The 15037-nt window shown below is 40.6% G+C and overlaps 1 protein-coding gene across 27 annotated transcripts in view; it reads left to right on the plus strand.

The window, feature by feature from the left end:
* Nucleotides 1–15037, plus strand: part of kif1b (kinesin family member 1B) — a 67689-nt gene that overhangs the window by 16268 nt on the left and 36384 nt on the right. For all 27 annotated transcript variants that reach the window (XM_085260517.1, XM_085260514.1, XM_085260518.1 and 24 more), the window contains exons 3-7: nt 12147–12223; nt 12320–12499; nt 13140–13208; nt 13600–13778; nt 14444–14555. In XM_085260517.1, the coding sequence (XP_085116643.1) occupies nt 12147–12223; nt 12320–12499; nt 13140–13208; nt 13600–13778; nt 14444–14555 (617 nt within the window). The remainder of the gene's footprint in view (nt 1–12146; nt 12224–12319; nt 12500–13139; nt 13209–13599; nt 13779–14443; nt 14556–15037) is intronic.

A 15037-nucleotide genomic window follows, 5' to 3' on the forward strand; every position in this document is an offset into this window, starting at 1 on the left:
GTAAACACATCTGAGGGCTCGATTGTACCTGAGGAGACACTGGACAGCTTTGTCCTGGTTAATGCTGAGAACTTTCAGAAGGTTTTCTCCACAGTGAGACCCACCACATGTCTTTTAGATCCAATCCCTTCTTCACTCTTTAAAACACTTTATGGATTTTTTGAGGCTGAGCTTTTATACATGATGAATTGCTCTCTTCAGTTGGGTGTCTTCCCTGCTGCCTTTAAAACGGCGGTGGTGAGGCCCCTTCTGAAGAAGAGCAATTTGGATTGTAATGATTTTAATAACTACAGACCTGTATCCAACTTACCATTTTTAAGTAAAGTCTTAGAAAAACTTGTTTTTACTCAGATTACTGATTTTCTCAATGATAGACAGATCCTGGAGATATTCCAGTCTGGATTTAGGGTGAACCACAGCACAGAGACGGCTCTCCTAAAGGTTTTAAATGATCTTAGATGTAACTGGGACGCCCAAAAGCTCTCAGTCCTGGTGCTACTGGATCTAAGCGCAGCCTTTGATACAGTAGACCACGCTATTCTTTTAAACAGACTAAAACACATGGTGGGCCTCTCTGGTGCTGTACACAACTGGTTCACTTCCTATCTCTCTGACAGATCTTTTATGGTGAGTATGGATACATGCTCCTCTAAGATCCATAAAATGACATGTGGTGTGCCTCAAGGGTCGGTTCTAGGCCCTGTACTTTTTAATTTGTATATGTTGCCTCTCGGCAGTGTCATCAGGAGGCATGGAGTGAACTTCCACAGTTACGCTGATGACACGCAGCTGTACATCTCCGTGTCTCCTGATGACACCAGACCAATGGATGCCCTTTTTAACTGTATCTTGGATATAAGATCTTGGATGGCAGAAAACTTTTTACAGCTTAACCAGGACAAAACTGAAGTTTTAATTGTCGGTCCTGAGGCTCAGAGAGAAACTCTTGTCTAAATTAGAGGCATTTTCACTATGTCCTTCGCTACAAGTGAAAAACCTGGGTGTTATTTTTGACTCTGAGCTTGGTTTTATCCCACATGTTAAACATGTAACCAAAATTGGATTTTATCATCTAAAAAATATAGCCAGAGTCCGCCCTATTCTCTCTCGGGCCAACACGGAGATGCTGATGCATGCTTTTATTACCAGTCGTATTGATTACTGTAATGCCCTGCTCTCTGGTCTTCCTAAGAAGAATATTTCAACTTTACAACTCTTGCAAAACTCGGCAGCTCGTGTGCTGACGAAGACCAGAGGGCAGGCCCACATTACACCGGTTTTAGAATCGCTGCACTGGCTCCCCGTGTGTTTCAGGATCGATTTTAAAGTTCTTTTATTGGTTTTTAAATGTCTTAATGGTCTTGGGCCTTCTTATCTCTCAGATCTGCTTTTACCATACGAACCCTCGCGGACCCTGAGGTCCTCTGGTACTGGCCTTTTGATTGTCCCTAAAGTCAGGACACATACTCACGGAGAGGCAGCTTTTCAGTGGTATGGTCCTCGTCTGTGGAACAGCCTGCCGGAGGAGCTCAGGGCCGCAGAGAACGTACATGTTTTTAAGAACAGGCTCAAGACCCACCTTTTTAATTTAGCTTTTACTTAGCGTTTATTTATTTTTTATGCTTATTTATTCTATCCTGTTATTCTATTATTAATTTAGGATTTACCTAATATTTCTTGATTTTATTCTTATTCATTTTTTAATCTTCTTACTCTATTTATATTTATATTTATATTGTATCCTGTTCTTATTTATTTTATCATTTTACCCTGTATACATCGTATTGCGTCATATCTCCAGTGTTTCCTCGGAGGGCGCTCTCTGCACCGGGGCTGTTATTGACCGTGGCTGCTGGGTCTCTGGGGTCCTCTCAGCCTGGTTGGGGGGCTCCTTTGCCTCCCTCCGGCTGTGTGCCCAGCCCGGAGGCTGCGGTCTGTGACCGGCTCCCGGTGCAGACGGCTCTCTGTTATGTTTCCTCACTTGGCTCATGCGAGCCCAGCCCAATTTTTACTCTTTAAGTGTGCGCGTGTGTGTATGTGTGTGTGTGTGTGTGGGGGTGGGGGGATATATGTGTATTGAGAGTGTGGGGAGTGAGTTGGAGGGTGGGGTGGGCTGCTTTTAACTATGTAAAGCACTTTGTGCTGCATTTTTTTCTGTATGAAAAGTGCTTTATAAATAAAGATTGATTGATTGAATTAAAGGTCCTGGAGTAGAGCAGGGCGATATGACCAAAAATATTTATCACGATATACAGTTGAAAATTTGCGATAACGATATAACTGTCGATATAATTGACAATCGACAAAATACTTTACAACTCCACAACTTTATTAGTGCAAAAAAAAGTGCATTAAAGTTATATAACAATTTAGCAGTTCAAATGCAAATTCCTTGCTGACAGTTTAACCAAAATGCATTTCCAGAGGAAATTGGCCGACATATCCTGAGCATAACAATGTATAATATCCACAAAACTTAAAAAGAGGTTATACACACACACAATACGGTAATATTATGTTGAAGCACAGTACGTATCACTCCGCGAAGCTCCTGCCTACGATAGCCGTAATGCTCCAACAATCCATCAAGCGGTGCGGCTTCGTAGCTCAGCAAAGTCGTACTAAAACATTTGACAGATTTTCGAGCGCCGTGTACATAAAATCATTTCGAGGTCAGTAAACACAACCAGAATTAATACATAAGGCACACGGGATTATAAGGGGCACTTTTGATTTTCAGAAAAATCAAAGGATTGATGTTAAGTGTGCCATATTTTCCAAAAAACACGGTAATAACGGCGGCCCGCTAGCATGCTCTACCAAAAATAGTGGTTTGTTGTGTATCTGATGGACGAAAGCCAAACCAGTTCCACACCACTGAAGTTGCAGCATTTTTACAAACCAATTCTGGTTCATCTGTTTCAGTCAACGATCCGCTTTCGCCCATCTCATTCTCTGTCGCCGCCATGCTTTTTCCACCATGTGCCTATGAAAATAAAGGCACTGAGCATGCGCGTTTTACCCATATTCTATCGCGATATTTCATTTTCTTATCGTTGCCCAACATTATACCGGTATTACTGTGAACGGTATGATATGGCCCAGCCCTATCCTGGAGTATGTTCCCAGAGTTTAGGTTGGCATACAGAGTTTAGGTAATTAGAATTGAAACCATTTTTTCTTTCTTTTTTTTTTTTTAAATTAAGAAAGAAAGAATTTAGTCTTATTTCAGCATTGATTTCATTAACCCTGCATGCCATCACCTGTGAGGCTGCCTGGCATCCCTCTCTCTTTGTTGTAGTTCTGTGTTTGTTTAGCTCCTGAATGGAGTCCTGCTGGCCTTGCATGTTTTCTCTATCTGGTGGCTTCTAGAAGCCTCTCTGTAGTCTCTGTTATCCTGGACTCAGTGAGTCCACATAAGCTGCTAATATCAAGAGGTAGTTGGAGCACTCGCCAGCTATCAGTGTCTGTGGGCTCAGAGCAATGTATGGTTTGGCTACAAGTTCAGCGGAAAGGTTGGGCGGCTGAAATCTGTCCATTCCTTCCTGTCACTGACAGTCTGTCGGCATGCTAGGCACTAACTGCCATCTGCTGCTGTATAAATAGACAGTCGTCAGAGCTGGAACAGCTGGCACATGGGCCGGCCAGGGCTGCGCTTCTCCCACTGCTTTCTAGCTAAACAGGCAACTCCACCTATGATCAGGTTACGCATGTGGGGCTTTTTTGTTTCCTTTTGGAACAACTTTTGTTAAAAATGTATTGATTCAAGATTTTCAGCGATTTCTTATTTCTCACCATGCTAACAAGAAACCCAGTATCCTAAATTGGGGCGAGGAATTAAGAGAAAGCCTGTTACCACATACATATATGCATATTAAGGGGAAAAAAAGCATACTCCTACTAGACTGCCTCTCTTTTCTCTCTACTATCACTCAAAATGCTTTAAAGAAATCCTCTGAAGTTGGTAGGTGGTGGGATTTATATGTGATAGCTCAGAAACAGAAAGTAAACAGGGGCTTTTTTTTTTTTTTTTTGCACTACATGCAAACACTGATTTCCTGCTCAGACCATATTTCATCAGATAACCTAGGCGCATGTATTGAATGCATTTAAAGCTTGACTTTTAGAGCATCAGTTAAATAAAACATGCTTTTGAATGGAGCGCTGTTGTTTTACATTTGCTTTTAAGCTAACTTCAGTCACTTTCCAATGAAAACACTGAGAGTATATATTTTTCTGAATGCTTTTTCTTTCCTAAAAAAAGAGAGGGGGGGATAGGGCAGTGTGAAAAGGGTCATTGTCACAGAGGGGACTCGGCGCATAGAGCCTTGTCATAACAGATTACCTAATGTGTTTTGCAGGCTCAAACCCTGCATGCAATACCCTGCATTCAGTGCTTTGTTCAAGTGTCTTCCTGTGCCTTTTTTCCTCTCTCCTCTCACCCAGCAGAAGAATGACGTGATCGGACTTCTTAGTAGAAGCTGAGATGCATTTAGTGCCTTCCTTTAAAGTTCCAGCAGTGCCTCTGAAGTACACTCATCTGATCAAATGAAAATGTGTGATTCTTTCATGAATAGAAAGTTTGTTGTAGTTTGTCTGAGTCAGTGACCGTGATATAGATTGTTTTAAAGGGTCATGTCTCCTTGTAAGAAAAACTCAGCTCGCTGCTTGGAAAGTTACGTATTTTTTTTTTCTGGCAGAAGTATTTAACAGAGGCATATTGATTTGCTGTGTCGATATTTTTTTAATTAAAGGCCACCTGGCAACCCACCCTGACCTTACATGAACGTCACTGTATCCAAAGGGGGTAATCAAGGTGTAAGTTTCTATTTTGGAGATGTTGTATGTGCTGTGTTGTGGCTGCGACAAGCTCAGCTGTTTGCAAATGTGCGCTGCAGTGCTCAGACACTACTTTTAGCCCTCAGCTTTAAGCCGCATCCAGCGACAACTCTGTCACCTGTGCCGCAGCCCTGGTAACCAAGCCATCAAACACACTCTCCTAAATACACTGGATGCAACACGCAGAGAATTTCTGTGGCCAGCTCAGCATGTACCTCATCCAAACTTGAGTCTTGCTACTTGAGAGTGAACAGCTATATTAGCGTTACTGTGGCACTGCTCACATCGTTGGTTCATGTCAACAGCTGTTTCGCTTCACCATTCATCCACAAACTGACACAGGTGGGAGGCTGTAGTTTGAAATAAGTGTACACAACATTTTCTATTTCTAATACAATACCTCACACTTTTTACCAAAAGGAATAATTGTGTTGTAGCATGAAGCAGCTGTGATTCTTATCCATACTGCAAGAACCAGACGTTGAAGTGTCACTTGACAACGGTGACCTTAAATGGAGATTTAATCTTTTAAGTGATTATACTTACCTTTTCCCTCAAGTCTTCTGTATAGAAAATGAATGATACTCTGCTCTTCATGTGTCATAACTGCAGGCAATGGGAAGTAGGCCGGACTCAGGTAAAAGTTTTCTCAAATTCCCGGTAAGCAACTGAAGCAACTACCAATGAAAGCGAAGATTACCGCTAATTGACATATGACCTGGTAGTACAATAGAGGGTCACCTAGGCAACCAGAGCTTGGGGTGTGTGCAAGCGACCAGCCGTCAGCTTCAAAGTGATGTATGACAAATGAATCTCTTCCAGTGTGAGCACAGCTGAATGCTTAATTTGTGGATTTGCCATTTCATCCGTTTGTGTATGTATTTGCCTGTGAAGGCGAGTTTTCAGCCAAGGCTAACATGCTTCTGTGCAGCGCGTCGAGCAACGTGTGATGCTTTGCATCGATCAAATGTTGATTGATTGAAAAGTGGACTGGAACAGGGAAGGAAGCGACAGCAGAGCTCACCAGGAATGATGCAAAAAAAACAAACAAACCCTAAACTGTGTGTTGTATGTTGCTATAACAACTCAGTTTCCCTCTGGGATCAATAAAGTTCCTCTGCTCTGATCTCAATTCAGTGCTGGCTGCATCTGTGTAAAACATACCAGCTGTGGACGTAGAGGATGCAGCAGTTTCACTGTCAGACTTTGTTGCTGTAATGTTTTAGTTTACCCTCTCTGTCTCTCTGGCTTTTTATACCAATGCAGGGTGTTTCTTGGGGGGGTTGTTTGTTTTTTAGATGGCAGAGGGGGAGAGGGAGACAGAGATTAGGTTTTAAGCGGCATTTCTAATCAGCACCATGATCCACATTATCAGATTATGTTATTGGGAGAAATTCCATTATTGAAACAACAATTTTTAATTGACTTGCTTCCATCTTGTATTTTACATATTAACTAGCAGAGAAGAAAATCATTCTAGACCCAGAGCTCTACCAAAGCAGAAAATTATTTTCTGACATGGGGTTTGTTTTGGTGAGGTTCCATTATTGTTTTGGGCACCTAGATGTAATCTCTAGAAATAAAAACATCCAGTGACGGTGAATTGCAATCCATTTAAAAATGATTACTATGGCCTTCAATATTTAATAATAAGTAAGAAGCTGGGCGCTAATGCTGTACGCTGAATTTTAAATGTTTCTCTCAGCTGCTATTACAAATGGATTTTCTATCACTAAAAGTAATTTGCCTGTGAAGTTACATTTCATGAGATTATTTAATTAGTAGTTAAGTGCACATGGTTTTGGTTCAACTGGTGTAACCAACATTTTTATTTAGTGGAAAAGAGCAGTCTGTACTCTTGTGAGTAAATATGAATTGAATGTTAGAAGTGATATTATTCAGAAGTGAACATCACACAGATGCGCTTGGATATGCACACAGAGACCCCAGGGATGCTATTTAAATTCCTGTCTTGTTCAAAGAAGCACGTGTTGTCATTCCAGCTGTGCACAGATATTCTCTGGGTTCCTTTAACTTCACCCATTTGTTTCTCTTTCAAAGTTTCCATATGCATTCACCCTAATGTCTTCACCCCCTTCCTGTGATCCCAGATAGTCATCGATCAGCTTCACTTAGCAGTCGGCGTATCCTTAGAGGGTTACTGGAAGAGAGAGAGGTCGATTTTGTTCAGCCATTTTAGACTCTGGCTGTTAGCGTCAGGTGAAAAGGGCTAGCTTTTAGTCTCCATCTGGTGCTTGGAGACCTCCTAACAACCTAATTACTGAGGGAGTTTTTTTCTTTCCTGGTTGGATTATAGACCCCATATTGAGCACTGTAGCACAAAATGTCTGCTGGCAACAACCAGCTGAGGTTGATGTCAGGATGTGGTTAGTTAACTGCTGTTCACCCTGAGGGCTTGTGGAGGGCTTGCATCCTATCAATCCTAAATTCCTAGGAGCTGAAAATGTAAAACCGTAGCATTTCGGAAGAGCAAACAGATGAATGTGCCACACAATAGCTTTTGTTTGTCTACGTTTCTCAGTCTTAAGAGAATTTTGACTCCTTTTGAGTACCTCATATGTGTAGATTTGCATGTCATCTGTTAATGTAATGGATGTTTAGTGCTTACCGACGGCGGGATGGTAAACAGTGCCTTATTGAGCCTGACATTATAAGTGGCCTAAAGTCTGCAGTGCCGCCCTCATGTTGGTTGTTAAGATGTGCAAAGGATTTAAACCTGGAAATCAGTGTTTGATAAATGACTGTAATTATCCATAAACTTGAATTTTAAGAATGTCTAAATAGTTTGCGAGGGCAATAACGGCGAACGCTCGAGACGAGAGAAAAGAGGACGAGATGTGCTGCATCCTCCACGTCTGTGCCCAGTTTGAGTTGTTATGGCAACCAGAATCTGGTCCTATACCTGTTGCCATGGATGAAAAAGACGGAATGATGACGTTGCTTATGAGGCAGCAGGATGCGTTTGCCATTTCAAGTTCAGGATGTGACTGTGGCTGAATATTAAGTGGGGGGTACTATAAGTATTATTTATTTCAGTCAGGACTTGTGACTTTTACTAAGTGTGAATCCCTGTTCATGTGCTTTATGAGATGTGCAGGTGTAGGCATGTCATGCTAGAGTGTAAGGGCACTGTTTTGTGATTGACTGATCAGATATATATCAGATGGTGAGGATAAAACTCTCCACATTCTGCCCGTCAAATGCAACAATTTGACACATGCATGTGACACACCAGCCCAACCTTTCTACTCCTGGTAGATACAAGTACCACGACTTTGCGTATTTTCCACAGTCACATCCTGATTGATTGCAGCTATCAATCAAATATTGATGTTAAATGTATAGGTTGTACTCCTGATTGTGAGAAGAAAGGAGAGAATGATAAATCCACACAATTTAAGAATTGTTGCCTTTCGTTTTGGAAAAACAATTAACACAGAAGTGTGGTATGAAAAGAATATGTAGAATATTCAGGCATGGAAAGTTTTTGCTGCTGGACGTTTTCTGATTGGATTAAAGCACAACTACATCTACATAGTTTTTGGGGATTATTTTATTTTTAAGACTCAGATTATTATAAATTTCATATATATTATGTATAGTAGCTGATCTCAAAACAAATGTGCCATTATGTCTACATTATGTATATGTGTTCATTGTTATTTCTAAATAAATGTTGCTAAACAATTTTTAGTACAGTGGCACTTTGGGATCACTGGAATGTGTTCTTGTTTACAGATATGCATACATTTTCAACAAACTGTAACTAATAGTGCCTGTAGCTGATTAGCTTGTCTTAAACTGTTAATAAGTAGTCTGCAAAGAAGTAGAACAATATATTTAAAATAAAAAATCATTTGTTTGGTGTTTATGAACAGCAAGTTTCTTAATATACACCGTGATAATGAACATAAAAAGAATGGCACGATAAAATTACACACATGTCTGTGTTTTTATGCCTGAGCGAAGCAAACGAGACCCACAGGCCTGCGTTTGTGCTAGTCATTATAATAATGACAAATGAAATAAAACCACATAACCAGAATAATTTGCAGTCCACTCTTCCACTCGGTTAACAAAAATCAAAAATAATTGTCACAGGAAATAAAGTCATTCAGTCCTTAAAAGGTTTCCTGTTATGCTTTTCAGTTAGACATAATGCCACTTTTTAATTTCCACTTATTTTTAAACAAAATTGGGATATGTGCTATTGTTAGTGTTAATGTGTCCAAAGCAGAGAAGTCTAACTTAAAAATACAACCAATAAATCTCAATTTGGATTTATTAATTTGATCCTTAAATCTCTGTGGCATCGGACAAAACACCTGTTATGCTTGAGTAGCACTGATCTTTGTCTCTCTTGGTTCCCTGTACCCTCACAATCGGACTCTGCTTTATTCATTCAACCAATTTAAACAAAACAGATTTTTTTAGTTCTCGGTATTGCAGCATGCCACCACACTGTGTGCAGAGGAACAGCCTGAAATGTGAGCACGCAAAGAAGACGCACAAACAAAACTGCTATTTTATTTTTATTTTTTTAAACAGGAAATCTTCTAAACAATGGGCACAGCTTATTTCGGTGCCCATTGGACTTGTTCTTGTTCCTCCATCTGTCTTAGCTGTTCTTGAATGTAGCACAGAGCCTCCCAGCTGTTAATAGACTCCAGTGCTACCTGGCTAGCTAGCAAAAGCACCATTAGCAAACACCATTTGCTAACATAAATTCACAAACTGCTGCAAAGCAACAAAAAACAAATCAAACTTGTTGGCGTAGCAAGCATGAAATATCTTGAACTCCAAATAGTTTGCTGTTAGCTTCCTCCATGCTGTGTAAGCTCTCTTTCTAGGACCTAGTGCACCCCTGGTCACACACAGCACAGCAAACCAAACATAGAATAACTTATATTTGAATAAAATAGATGGCTCCCTGTTGTCACAGTACCACAGACACCCAACCCAGCTATTTCAGTCAGTATCAAACCAATATCATGAACAAATATTAGAGTGGTGTGGGTTTTTTTTTCTTTTTACTTCTTTCAACACAATGTGTAAATAAAAGCCAGACTGTGAATATGTAACCGTTGCCATTGGTATCCTTTATGTGCAGATGCAGCACTAGTTAGAGCCCCATTTTTGAAGGTGTGGGTATCTTGACCTCAGAACACCTTTACAGGCTCTTACAGAAGAGACCCACTCTTATGACACACTGATGACACCACATGGGTGAACCAGCTCTCCTTTCTGGGAGCAATGTTGTGAGCTATTGAATGAGATAATTGTACTACATGAGCATGATTCATATTAAGGAGCTGATCAATCTCCTAGTAGTTGCTACCATGTAGTGTCTTGTCCAAGATTGAACTTGGGAAGATTGAGAGAGTCCAAGATTAAAAAGCTTGTTTAATGCTGATTCCCTGTATGGTAGAGTTTGTCACCATCAGACTTCTGTCCTATAATAGGAATATCGCTGTCTAAATTCCCCCACATGTGGAACTCTCTCATCATGTTTCTGTTTTTAATGCTTAGTTGCCTCATTGACACTGAATCAGAGCTTAGGCTGCTTTCTCATTAATAGCCACTGTAGATTGTTCCAGGAAAGGCGAATAAGGGCACTGGTAACCTAAATCCCCCTTCATTTCTTCATCCCCAGTCTCCAATTTCCCTTTGGAGGCAGGTCAAAGTTGAAATTGGGATTTATTTAGCAGCCTGTCTCGCTGTATCCTCTTCCAGTGCCCAATATGGAAGCTGCTACTCTGCCTGCGCACCTTAACCTGTTCAAAGATTGTAGAGTGCACAGTCAAATGGATTATTTTTGCATGAATCTATATGAGCTTCAGTGAAATAGCTGCTGCTTTAATCATCATAGTTTTAGCATGAAGCAGTTAGTGTTCTGGTTTCTGAGGACATGCTGTGCTTTTCTGTCAGCCTGTGACCCATGGAGGACGATATGCTATCCCCGACTCTCCAGATCTCCTGCATTATTGATAAGCGCGCTGAAATCCTCTGAGCACACAAGGCACTCTGCTGGCGACATCTTGATGCAAAAGCCTCTCAAGCACCGTCATGTTGAGGAGCCAAACCTGGCTTTAATTTGCCCATTAGCACAGGGCATCACACAATGCTAATTATTCCTTTGTGACTGCTTCTGCAGACTTCCCTGGAAAGATTGAAAATGCTCTAAATACTTACGCTCACAGACTGTAGCATTCTTACTAAGGCGCAGATAGTTTTTTCCCTTTTGTCCTGCCTTCGGTTTCTGTTGTTGATCTGTTTGGACTGTTGCTAGGGCCTTGAGCACTCGCATTATTTTAGTCTCTCCAAACCCTTCTTTCACTAGCCTCTTTCTCACTCCTTCCTCTCCCACTTCCTCCTCACTTCTAAAGGTGGTGGTATGCATTTGTCTGCCTGGCCTGAGCAAAGTCTCTTGCTGCAGCCATGGCACAAAACAACTCTAATCCCTAAAGTTTAGTTTGTCTAAGAGGAGTGATTTCTGTGGTTATCTTATAGTAAATTAACATCCCGCTTTCTGCCTGTCACATATCCAGTGTGAAATCTAGTGCACTTGTCACCGGCAGTACCAACCAGCATGGTTGAGAAGTGTGACATGCCAGGCATGGCAGCAGATTTCTGTTCATTAAAAACTGTCCATGTGGCGACGGGGAATGGCTGAGTAGTGTTGAGCGAGAGCAGGTGAAGTGGTGTGATTGAAGTAGGCTGGTGTTCGACATCATTACAAAATGACAGTTTGAATGAAAATCTTAATGATGATGATTAAAACACTGGTTAAGGATAAACCATATGTGGCAGAGCTTGCTGCAACAGTTGCAGTTCTCAAAAAAAAAGAAGCCAGCATCTCGTAGTCTGCCACTGTTTCATGTGACTTGCATTGCCAAAAATATCTCTCTAATTGAGGAACAGGAACCTGAGGTAGCTGCTATTTGCCAACCAGGATCACATATATATATATATATATATATCTTATCATTTGGGTCTATTTAGTAACTCCAATTTAAATTTACAGTCTTTGTTTATTTATTTACTTTAAAAAGAAATGTAGGAAAGACATGAGGGGAAAACATGAGGAATGCATGGTTATATATATTATTGAGCACAGAAGCTGCTTTTGGTTGAAGAAACACAACTAAAGAATTCTGTAGAAGACATCATAAACTAACTAAAGGCAGCTTTTTAAAATAACAGAACATGCGAGTAGTTTTTGTGTCACTTCAACTTTCAATCTAGAAAATATCAACCCCATTACTAATTTTGTTCCTCCTCCACAGCTATCCTCAACCCCAAAGCCCCAAAGGAACCAGCAAAGACCTTCAGTTTTGATTACTCCTATTGGTCTCATACCTCTGTGAGTTTTAACTCTAATCACTAAAAGCAAAGAAAATATGCAAATCTTATTGTGATGCTACATATATTTAAATATATTTTTCTCTTTTTATTGCAGCCCGATGACCCCTGCTTTGCCTCACAGAACCTTGTGTACAATGACATTGGAAAGGAAATGCTGCAGCATGCTTTTGAGGGTTATAACGTCTGCATCTTTGCTTATGGCCAGACAGGAGCTGGCAAATCCTACACCATGATGGGCAAGCAGGAGGAGGGGCAGGAAGGAATCATTCCCATGGTTTGTTCAACAAAACCTCATTCACCATTCACTGCACTGCAGAGACTAAGACAAATAATGCAATCCCTTGTCTTGTAGTCTGTTTACTATTCCTGCTCATTTAGAGCCTTGAATGTATAGTACAACTCGCAAACTGCTGAGTCCATTTAATCTACTAATTCTGTACACATCTTAGACCATCAGAGCTCTGGAAATATTACACGTAGTGCCTTGTTTATGATGAAAAGCCTGAAAAATATATGCATAACAGATTTTTTTTATACACTTAAATAATGTATGTAATGACAAAGGTGTCCTCTCCCAAAGCTTTGATCTGGCTCTTTCCCCTCCTTTGATCAGATTGTCAGATCTAATGGATAGAAAGTTTCTAAATTCACCTTTCAGAATATTTAAACAGTCTAAAATAGAAGAACTGAAACAACTTTAAGTCCTTTAAGCTGCAACCACACTGAAAGCAATTTAGAGCGGTGTGGAAAGTGAATGACATTTGGCCAAAGTTTACAATTTTAGGTTTTCAGGCTATAACTATTTAAATGTTTGCTTTATAAGAAGCCCACAGATCTCACACCTATTTATCGCCTCTTTTATATCTGCGGATGCCGTCATTTGAACTAAAATGCTTTTTTTCTTTGCCACTCAGCTGTGTGAAGATCTGTTTGAGAAGATCAATGAGGACGGCAACAAAGAGGAGCTCTCCTACTCAGTAGAGGTGAGTATCATTCTTCTTTGGTATCTGTAGTCCTCATGGTTCACCTCTGCCCCCAACTTTTTGTGTTCGCTGCTCTTTCCTGAGCATTTCCCAGACTTCAGTCACATACTGCATGGTTTTCTTTGCAAATCTCTGCCAGTAAAATTGGGAAAACAAAAGTGTGACTGTGAAGTTGAGGTGCGATTGTGATCCGGATAATTTCCCAAATCTGGGATAAATAAAGTATATCTTATGTTCTCTGACCTTAATATATGCATGCAAATACCTCCTCTTATATATATCAATAGTGACATTAATATATATTCTTTGTACAGAGCTGCACAATATTAGCTTAATATATTCAACCTGGAGCACCTGAAATTACTCTCTGTACTTCTGAAATTGTTTCCAGGTCAGTTACATGGAGATCTACTGCGAGCGCGTCCGAGATTTGCTCAACCCCAAGAACAAAGGGAACCTACGAGTCCGAGAACACCCGCTGTTGGGTCCCTATGTAGAGGATCTGTCCAAGCTAGCTGTCACCTCCTACACAGACATCGCTGACCTGATGGATGCTGGCAACAAGGCCAGGTGAGCTAAGCCCTGAGATCATGCTGAGATCACAGGAAGGAGCGGGAGGGGCTAAAGTTGTGGCGACAGCTGTGGTGATCTGATAATCAACGGTCAGTCAGGTTGATAAAAGATAAAAATTAGCTTTGATTGAGGAAATGTTCTTGTATGACTCATTTGCAAGGGTTGAATTGTTAAACAGCAAGACAGCTCAGCCTTCACTGTGTTACCGCCTTAATTTTTTATTTTTATTTTTTTTTTAAATATAACCGCATGTCAAGCTTGACCTGGCAGGTAATGAGTATTTTTCAATGAAATGTGCGCGTGCACGAGGGCTCGTGTGAGGAGGAGTGAACCCTGCCATAATCTCACTGTGCTGACTTAGAAGGCTTATTTCTAGAACATGCCACGTAAAGCCCATATCTCCCCTGTGACTATCCCTCTAAGCACTCCTCATGTGTTTGTGTTTGGCGTCCTCGCGTTATTATCCACCTCCGCCGCACAAAGTAATCCTTTAGATTTACTTCACTCTAATAGGTGTAAAACCCACTGATGATAGCGCTAGTAATAGCCAAGACTAAGAATTAGGAATTAATTTTCCTTTAAAAGAATATTGTGTGGTTATTAAGGTGCTCAGAAATCATACTGTTTATTTCCTAACTGTGCCCATATGTGCTAAACTCCAGAACTGTGGCTGCCACCAACATGAACGAGACAAGCAGCAGGTCCCATGCTGTTTTCACCATTGTCTTCACTCAGAGGAAACACGACAGCGAGACGGACCTCTCCACAGAAAAGGTCAGAGCAGGAAAACAGTCGCCCTCTTTGTTTATAATTAGTTGGAAAACATTCACACTCAAATACACTTAAAGTTCCTTCCTTGTGTTTGTTAGAGATGAATTTCTTTATGCTGTTTTATTTAGACTGAAAAATGGGTTAAAAGCTTTCTTTGGTCCTTTAGTCTCCTGAAGTTAGTGGTCACAGGAGGCAGGGGGAAAAAAAAAGAGAGAGAGCCATTTTAGATTTGACTTTTAGAATTTCCTCAGACTGTGGAGGAACAAAGACCGCTGTGTTACTGAAAACAATGCCTATTGTATGTGGCCACTCTGTTAGATTTTACACCCTTGCTCCATCTCACTTGACAGGAATGCCCCCAAATGCTTTGAATGTGTTCAACAATTCATTCTGCAGATTTTTATGGTGGGATTTAAACCATTAAACTGGAATTTGTCTCTGTTTTCTAAATGCAAAAATGCTAAATGCAAAAAAGTTTTGCATTT

The sequence above is a fragment of the Mchenga conophoros genome, linkage group LG20 (assembly GCF_057382185.1).
Source record: "Mchenga conophoros isolate Kocher_MC1m ecotype Shallow Benthic linkage group LG20, M_conophoros_male_GT1.1, whole genome shotgun sequence".
Taxonomy (NCBI): domain Eukaryota; kingdom Metazoa; phylum Chordata; class Actinopteri; order Cichliformes; family Cichlidae; genus Mchenga; species Mchenga conophoros.